The sequence below is a fragment of the Corticium candelabrum genome, chromosome 12 (genome assembly GCF_963422355.1).
Source record: "Corticium candelabrum chromosome 12, ooCorCand1.1, whole genome shotgun sequence".
Classification (NCBI taxonomy): Eukaryota; Metazoa; Porifera; class Homoscleromorpha; order Homosclerophorida; family Plakinidae; genus Corticium; species Corticium candelabrum.
The window spans coordinates 615,192-625,000 of NC_085096.1; the positions used below are offsets into that span (position 1 = coordinate 615,192).

At 42.1% G+C, this 9,809-nt stretch overlaps 1 protein-coding gene across 1 annotated transcript in view; it reads left to right on the plus strand.

Annotated features, from left to right (window-relative positions):
- Positions 1 to 315: 315 nt before the first annotated feature.
- LOC134188259 (ankyrin-1-like) overlaps positions 316 to 9,809 on the plus strand; it is a gene marked incomplete at its 5' end in the record, with an annotated part of 12,397 nt that continues 2,903 nt past the window's right edge. The window contains 6 exons of the mRNA XM_062656455.1: positions 316 to 378; positions 511 to 1,818; positions 1,966 to 2,872; positions 7,632 to 7,709; positions 7,766 to 8,367; positions 9,807 to 9,809. The exon at positions 9,807 to 9,809 is cut by the window's right edge and continues 132 nt beyond it. Coding sequence (XP_062512439.1) covers positions 316 to 378; positions 511 to 1,818; positions 1,966 to 2,872; positions 7,632 to 7,709; positions 7,766 to 8,367; positions 9,807 to 9,809 — 2,961 coding nt within the window. The remainder of the gene's footprint in view (positions 379 to 510; positions 1,819 to 1,965; positions 2,873 to 7,631; positions 7,710 to 7,765; positions 8,368 to 9,806) is intronic.

Genomic DNA, 9,809 nt, shown 5'->3' on the forward strand with positions numbered 1-9,809 from the left:
CATGGGGCTGATGTAACTGCTCTAAACAAGCAACAACAAAGACCTTTACATTTGGCAAATCGATCAATCCTAGAGGGCTCTTGGAATGTACATGATGGTGACCACGCTTTACACGTTGCATGTAGAAATGGTTACATTCAGACTGTCCAGCTGTTAGTGGATTGTGGAGCAGATGTAAATGTATTGAATGAAGATGGACAAACACCACTACATAAAGCAGCTGGTGGAGAGAAAGACTGTCCTGAATTGTGTTCTATGTTACTAGAACATAATGCCAAGATTGATGCAGTGGATAAAGATGGAAACCAACCACTACACTTGGCAGTGAGGAAAGGACATACAAGAACAAGTCGTTTGTTACTCTCTAGTGAAGCAGATGTAAATTCATTGAATGAAGATGGACAAACACCACTACATACAGCAGCTGGTGGAGAGGAAGACTGTCCTGAATTGTGTTCTATGTTACTAGAACATGATGCCAAGATTGATGCAGTGGATAAAGATGGAAACCAACCACTACACTTGGCTTGTAAACGAAGGCATACTGAGACTGGCAATTTATTGTTATCTCATGGGGCTGATGTAACTGCTCTAAACAAGCAACAACAAAGACCTTTACATTTGGCTAATGAATCGATATTAAACTCTTTTCAAGTACACAATGGTGATTATGCTCTACACATAGCAGCTAGAAATGGTGACATTCAGACTGTCCAGCTGTTAGTGGATTGTGGAGCAGATGTAAATGCATTGAATGAAGATGGACAAACACCACTACATGCAGCAGCTGGTGGAGAGAAAGACTGTCCTGAATTGTGTTCTATGTTACTAGAACATAATGCCAAGATTGATGCAGTGGATAAAGATGGAAACCAACCACTACACTTGGCTTGTAAAAGGCTTAATTCTAAAACTAGGCAAGTCTTGTTGCATCACAATGCAGATGCAAATGTTTTAAACAACAAGAAATACAAACCCTGGCATTTGGCAAGCCAACAATTGACGTGCAATGGTAACAATGCTTTGTATAAAGCAGCTGAAAGTGCTGATTTACACACAGTTCAGCTGTTGGTGGATTGGACTGCTGATGTAAACGAAGTGAATGAAGATGGACAAACACCTCTACATGCAGCAGCTGGTGGAGAGAAAGACTGTCCTGAATTGTGTTCTATTTTACTAAAACATAATGCCAAGATTGATGCAGTGGATAAAGATGGAAACCAACCACTACACTTGGCATGTAGAAAGTATCATACAAAAACTGGTCGCTTATTGCTCTCTAACCAAGCCGACGCAAATGCATTGAATAAAGACATACAAACACCACTACATACAGCAGCTGGTGGATTGAAAGACTGTCCTGAATTGTGTTCTATTTTACTAAAACATAATGCCAAGATTGATGCAGTGGATAAAGATGGAAACCAACCACTACACTTGGCATGTAGAAAGTATCATACAAAAACTGGTCGCTTATTGCTCTCTAACCAAGTCGACGCAAATGCATTGAATAAAGACATACAAACACCACTACATACAGCAGCTGGTGGATTGAAAGACTGTCCTGAATTGTGTTCTATTTTACTAAAACATAAAGCCAAGATTGATGCAGTGGATAAAGATGGAAACCAACCACTACACTTGGCATGTAAACGAGGTCATACAAGAACAAGTTGTTTGTTACTCTCCAGAAGAGCAGATGTAAATGCATTGGATGAAGATGGACAAACACCACTACATACAGCAGCTGGTGGAGAGAAAGACTATCCTGAATTGTGTTCTATTTTACTAGAACATGATGCCAAGATTGATGCAGTGGATAAAGATGGAAACCAACCACTACACTTGGCATGTAAACGAGGTCATACAAGAACAAGTCGTTTGTTACTCTCTAATAAAGCAGATGTAAATGCATTAAATAAAGATGGACAAACACCACTACATAAAGCAGCTGGTGGAGAGAAAGACTGTCCTGAATTGTGTTCTATTTTACTAGAACATAATGCCAAGATTGATGCAGTGGATAAAGATGGAAACCAATCACTACACTTGGCATGTAGGCAAGAGCATGCAGCAACTGTAACTTTATTGTTATCTCATGGGGCTGATGTAACTGCTCTAAACAAGCAACAACAAAGACCTTTACATTTGGCAAATCGATCAATCCTAGAGGGCTCTTGGAATGTACATGATGGTGACCACGCTTTACACGTTGCATGTAGAAATGGTTACATTCAGACTGTCCAGCTGTTAGTGGATTGTGGAGCAGATGTAAATGTATTGAATGAAGATGGACAAACACCACTACATAAAGCAGCTGGTGGAGAGAAAGACTGTCCTAAATTGTGTTCTATTTTACTAAAACTTGATGCCAAGGTTGATGCAGTGGATAAAGATGGAAACCAACCACTACACTTGGCATGTAGGCAAGAGCATGCAGCAACTGGCAATTTATTGTTATCTCATGGGGCTGATGTAACTGCTCTAAACAAGCAACAACAAAGACCTTTACATTTGGCAAATCGATCAATTCTAAGGAAATCTTGGAATGTACATGATGGTGACCACGCTTTACATGTTGCATGTAGACTTGGTGACATTCAGACTGTCCAGCTGTTAGTGGATTGTGGAGCAGATGTAAATGCATTGAATGAAGATGGACAAACACCACTACATACAGCAGCTGGTGGAAAGAAAGACTGTCCTGAATTGTGTTCTATTTTACTAAAACATGATGCCAAGATTGATGTAGTGGATAAAGATGGAAACAAACCACTACACTTGGCATGTAAACGAGGTCATCTTGCAACTGAACAGTTGTTGGCTTCCCGTGGAAGTGCTCTAAACAAGAAATTTGGTCAAAAACAGAATGGTAAGTATATTGCAGATAGAAAGTGTGTGTGTGTGTGTGTGTGTGTGTGCGCGCGTGCGCGTGTGTGCATGCGTGCATGTGTGTGTGTGGTGTGTGTGTGTGTGTGTGTGTGTGTGTGTGTGTGTGTGTGTGTGTGTGTGTGTGTGTCACTGTGTTTGTGTGTGTGTCACTGTGTGTGTGTGTGTGTGTGTGTGTGTGTGTGTGTGTGTGTGTGTGTGTGTGTGTGTGTGTGTGTCACTGTGCGTGGTGTGTGTGTGTGTCACTGTGTGTGCACGTGCACGTGTGTGCGTGTGTGCATGCATGTGTGCACGTGTGTGCATGCGTGCGTGTGTGCATGCGTGTGTGCATACGTGGTGTGTGTGTGTGTGGTGGCAGTTGGCCAGATGGCAATTACCAGTTTTTCTACTTGACATGTTGCCTGTGTGGAGTCTACTTGTACTTCCCAGTAAGGTCTTTTCGGAGAGCTAGTCTCTAAATGGCCATGTCATGGCATTAAGATATGAAGGGATGCAGTATCCCATGATCTCAAATCTATTAATGTGTCGAAGGTAAACTGGTACATCTTTGCTGAAGATTGACTGTGTGGAAGGCTATGTATACTGTAGCCAGAGAAAATCTACAAACTCAACAACATTTGCTAACCAACAAAAATCAATTTTTATATGCCTGTGTGGAATATCTTTTTACAGACAGGGAGACAGGACACAATATTCTTGTTACCTACGCGTGAAACGGTAGGTATAGTTTTACCAGCCATAGACCAACGATCGACTAAGTGACCAACGACACACGCTAGGGTTAGATTGTTATCGCTGGAGTAATCGCTGGTTTGTATTCAGAGACAACACAGTAGTAACAGTCATTTATTACCTTTTTCTCTGGTGTTTCATCCTTTTGAGGACACCAGTATCATTGCTACATGCAATGGACGACTCTCAAGGTTCAGAATTCAAGTTCAGAGTAACTGTTGCTGATTTGTGATAAGTGTGAGGAAGGCTGTAGCTGGCAAGGTGAACTGAGACAGCGTGATGAACACAACCAGGAATGTGGCTATGTAGTTGAAGCGTGCAGCAATGATTGTGGAGAAATGATAATGAGAAAGGACATGGACTATCACAAGCAGAATGAGTGCAGTCATGGACAAATATGTATGTCTACTCAGGGTTCTAGCCAGGATTTTGGGAGGCGTATGGTACAGTAGTGGTATAGGCGTGGCACATGAGTCTGGTATGTAGGCATGGCATGTACGTGTCTGGCAAATTTCTGAAATAGAAATTGGTTTAGGGGAGTGGTTTAGGATACCTACTGTACCATACTTTGGTACCACACTATAAGAACCTTTCTCATTACTATTACAAAGGCAACAAATCCAATTACAATATTATAGGTATCCAATTAGAGACTCATGATTGACAAGTCTCCACTTTTCCCCTCATTATCACTCTACAAACGTTTCAAGTAGATGGTCAAGAGCTGCTGTGCTGTTGGGTGTACTAATAGGTAATTCAGTGTTGGGCGATATCACGATATATCACCTTTTGACGACATTTCAAGGGCTCAGTTGATTAGGTGCAACGCGGTTCGTTCTGAGTTTGATGGGTATCTGAGGGTCTCACATATCGTCGCCAAATGGTACTCACTAGCTAGACAGCTGCCCTGAATCAATGCCAGCGTCATATCTCGTTGCAAAAGCAAACGTGACATTGCTAGTCTGGTAGTACATACTTTGGGTTGGGGGAAAACGAAGACCGCAAGCCCAAAATGACTGAAGCTATACTGTAGGAAAGTCAGTCATTTGCAAGAGGAGCAACACAAGCAGCATAATAGACCATTTACGTCGGCTGACTACAGGAAGATCAAGAAAGGGAAAGTGCTTTCTTAAAGAAAGGTCATGTCGATGGTCCAGCCAAAGATAGGTGACAAGTTTGCAGCCACTAGCAAGTACAGCTGTTCTTCCCCTAGGTAGAAGAGTTGACGTATGCTGTCACGTACTGCATGGCTAAGAACATGCTACCATTACTAAGCGTGAAAATGGTGGGATTCAAGCAAATGTTAGCAGTGTTTTTGTCCAGAAACCTCTAGCCCAACTGTAGGTAGGAGTAATTTATGTGAGATGATGAGCATTTTGCAAGATTAATAGAGTTATTGTGAAGATAGTGAGTTGCAAATTTAGTGTTGTGAATATACTCAATATATCGTGATATTGTTGACTGGCTGACAAATCTATTGATTGTGGGTGAATTTTTCTGATATCGCCAACACTGATAGGTATTACAAAGGTTGTGGAGTTCAGGTCTATCGCTTCCCAAAGGACTGTGAGAGGAAACGAAGATGGATTGCCGCTGTCAATAGAAAGGCTTGGAAGCTTGGTGCCTTCTCGTGGCTATGCAGTGACCATTTTGTCAATGGCGAAAAGAGCAATGATCCCACTTCTCCCACCTACGTTCCGTCTTTGTTTGCGTACGTAGCCAGCCCTCTGAAAAGAAAAGCTCAATGTGACTTGGCAAGGTACCAGCGAATCCAGGCATCTAAGAAACAAAGGCTTGACATGACATTTCAAAAAGAAGAACCATGTCAGCTAGGCTCGAGTGTCCATCTGGTCGTCTCCCCCCAGGAGGAGAAAGACCATATGCATGGGACTCTAGATAATATCTGTAACCTGTCACAAGCACACCACGTGATTGAAGAAATAATTCTAGTTTCTGAAATAACATTAACTCCTTCAACTTCAACGATGACAGATGTGAGTATGAGAGATATTGACTGCCATCCAGCAGAATGTCAGCTATTGAAGCAGGAAAATCATCCTTGAAAGAAGCAGTTGGCAGACAAGGGTTCACTAAAACTTGGTTTGAGAGTGATGACAGCAAGGTGAAGTTTTACAGTAGACTACCATCCTTTCAAGTTTTGATGACTCTCTTCGACATCATTGCCATGTCTGTTGCTTGTAGTGCTCGGTCCAGCCTGCCTTTATTGCAACAGTTTATCATGACACTGGTGAAGCTCTGACTTAATGTTGAAATCAACATTTAGCATACCTGTTTGGTGTCCATCAGTCTACAGTTTCTCGAAAGTTTAGGAAATGGGATTATGTTATGTATGAGAGGGTAAAGCTACTTTTGATATGGCCTGGGCGTGAAGCAATTGCCAAGACTATGCCAATGGTGTTCAGGAAGAAGTTCAAACGATGTGTGGTTATCTTGGATTGTTTTGAAATATTTATTGAGAGACCAACAGTCCTTAAAGCCAGAGCACAAACATGGTAAAACTATAAGCATCATAATACCATGAAGTTTTTAATTGGAATTGTTTCTCAAAGTGCTATTTCTTTTATTTCAAAAGGCTGGGGTGGCCGTGTATCGGACAAGTATCTTATGGAACATTGTGGTCTTCTGGACAACCTTCTACCTGGTGTCGTTATCTTAGCAGACAGAGGATTTGATATTAGCGATGCTGCAGGAATGTGCTGTGCAGAGGTTCCTCCCTTCACAAAGGGCAAGAAGCAACTCAGTAACTTGGAAGTGGATTGCTCTCGTGAAATTGCTCCAGTCCGCATACGTGTGGAAAGAGTAATTGGACTACTGAGGCAAAATTATACCATTCTACAGGGAACTTTACCTGTTTACTCATGTCTAACACAGAAGACGGATTGAGTGTGACTGATAGAATTGTTACAGTGTGTTCTGCCCTCTGTAATTGCTGTGAATCTGTTGTGCCGTTTGAGTGAATTTGTTTGATTTTACAATGGTTGTACAGACACTAAGAAATATGGTACTGTAGAGAGAGCTTTATCCAGTACGTATGTCGTATAGTGTTGTAGTGGTTTATGGCTAAGATAACCACCAACAACAAACAAAGTGAGACTCCCTTTGTATTGGGGCTATAGTGTTAGCAGCAGGAACCAATGCAGAGATTAGCAGCCAACATTGCCCTATTGTAGCTACTAAACAACACCCTTTTTCTTTTTTGAGTTTCTTCTGCAATCAGGACATAACCATTTTCTTCGTGGGACGCAGCTGATTTTAGACACCGAATGTGGAACCATCCAATGGGACAGCTTTTGTTGTCACAAGCAATCATTTTCCCAGCCTCAGTTCTACAAAAACACCATTGCTCTTGGCTAGCAGGATGAAGATCGAAGTTGTCACGTGGTATGGGGAGTGTCTCCATTGAATCATCGGCTGAATACAAATGTGATTTGGGGTACCATTTTTCAAGAAGTTCTGGTAGCACTCCCAATTTAAAAACTCAGTAGCTTTTTCTAAAGCAGCATTGATAAATGTCACTGAGCGGCACTGCACTAGACCATCTCTACCAGTCGGGGCTGCTTGATTCCGAATCATGTTTGACAGTGAATAAAGTGCAACCGAACACAGAAGAGGAAAAGGTTGTTGGCTGCTTGTTGGAATTGCTAGAAAAGAAGCCTCCTGGATCTTTTGAAGATTTTGTAATGTAGTGGAAGATGACGAGGTTGGATATAGGCACTTGGGTATTATGCTACGGTCTGAAAGTAAGCCTATATATGCGTATAAAAAATAATTATTGTAGAAGGCTACGCAATTTACACCGTTTTTCCGCATCATTGATATCAATCAGACATGATGTCTGTATTTTCAGCTACTGGAAGCTGGCACACTTTGGTTACATGATTAGTAATTAAGTTAAGCATGTGCGTGGCTTAAAAACTTTCTTGTTGGTTCATTAACAAGCAGAGCTGCTAACAAGTAGATTTGTTATTAATTTCAGTGTTGTTTTACAGAGATATCGATGGACCAAGTGAAGCCGGTTGCAACACTGGAGACAACTGTTGGTCCTGAAGGTGGACGCTACAGCTCAGGCATTGTCTAATTTTGTTCCTGATGGTGCTGTGAGTAAACCAGTGTTGCTGTACAGAGATATCGATGGAACAAGTGAAGCCAATTGCAACACTGGAGACAACTGTTGATCCTAAAGGTGGACGCTACAGCTCAGGCAGTTTGTCTATTTTTGTTCCTGATGGTGCTGTGAGTGAACCAGTCAACATAAGAATTCACATGTATGTTGACAAAAGACTAATGCCACCATGTACTAAAGCTAATGATGAATACATTTTGAGTCCTCTCTATGTCTTTGAACCTCATGGATTAACATTTTCCAAACACGTGCAAGTGTATTTTCCTCCTCCAGTTGATCCTAAAGGATGGAATTTGTCACTGATGAGAGCAATGTGTGATACTTCCACTTCATCTCAACTGTGGGAGCCACAAGCCATAGTAACATACAATTCTGATTTGGACGAAGTGAATGTGGAGGACCCAGACTGTAGGTATGACCTTACCAGTGGGACTCTGAGTGTAAAACACTTCTGTGGGCATTGGTGGTTTGGAAGAGTGGTTAGCATGTTATTGGCTTCAAAAAATATGCTGTTTTCTGTGTTTGGTTATCGACAATTACCTTCAAAGAATATTTGGAATATCACGATTCACTGCCATGATGATTGTGCTGAGGTTACTAAGGTGCGTTAAATAATAATGATGATGATAATAATAATAATAATAATGACATTACTATGATGTGGGATACCACCATCCCCACTGCCAGGAAGATCAAAACCAATCGTCCAGACATCTGTCTCAGAAATAGGAAGACAAACACTTGTCTTCTTATTGATATCAGCTGTCCTGCTGATGGCAACATTGGCAAGAAACATGCTGAGAAGTTGGCGAAGTACAGCGACTTGCGAGTGGAGATAAGCTGCATGTGGGTGGCATTGTCGAACACTGGTGGTTCCGGTGGTCTTGGGAGCTTTGGGCACAGTGCACGCAGATATTGCACGGTGGCTGGACATTATTCCAGGTCATCACAACCTGCAGCACTTACAGAAACAGTGGTTCTGGGATCTACTCGGATCCTTCGTAAAGTCATGTCTTCTTTCTAGACAGCCGTGATGGTCTAAGTACTTCTGAAGCAGGGTTTGCTTCCGGTACTTGTAATAGACTTTACAAACCAGACTGATCTGGTTGAGCACGCCAAAATAATATTAGTGGTTAGCGACTATGGCTACCACTCCATGGTTTGGGGATTCAAACCCCAGTGACCGCAGTAAATTATGAAATTTGTCTGTCTTTCTTTCTTATGTTGTCTAGCATTGTCCATGAGACTATGACTCGTTTCAATTGTTGGGGAGTTTCTGTGGTCGGGCGAACGGTCCGTTGATGATGACGTTCAGTGCTTTCTTGGTGGTCATAATCAGACATTGATATCCACTAGGTGCGCTGTCTCGATGTTGGCGGTCACCGTAATGCCTGCAATCTATATCGAATTGGCTAGTCATTGATCGCCGTGTGGACTACACAGAAACATGTACCCTGCTGGGCTCATCTGCCGGGTTGGTGGGCGTCCAGATGGGGGTAAAGACCCCACTTGCCCATTATGGAAGGGCATAGTGACACACATAATACACTATAGCCGTAGCCCTAGTCGTTAGAATTCTGGTTTTCTGACCGTGATGGCTTGAGTTCAATCTTGTGTGGCGACAGCAATATAATGAAACGAATCTGTTGGTTCTTTCTCACTGTCTATTTGGCTATGTCTGTGAGAGTAGACTTGTTTCCGTCGATGGGGAGTTTCTGTGATTTGGCGTGGAGATCGTTGGCAATGAGGATCACTGCTTTTCTGGTAGTCATTGATATCTAGTGGGCATGCTATTCAGAGCTGGCGAAATCCTCATAGTGCACGCAATCAATATCGATAAGCCAGTTACTATCTCCATATGGATTACATGGAAACATGCATCTCTCTGGGACCTACCTGCCGGGTTGGTGGGCACCCAGTGAAGGTAAAGACCCCACTTACCCTACCTAGACTTTGATGACGATATAATAATAATAATACCATAAGGTTATATGAAGACAAATTGATGATGACATGAGGTCAGTATTTATTATTTTGATAGCGG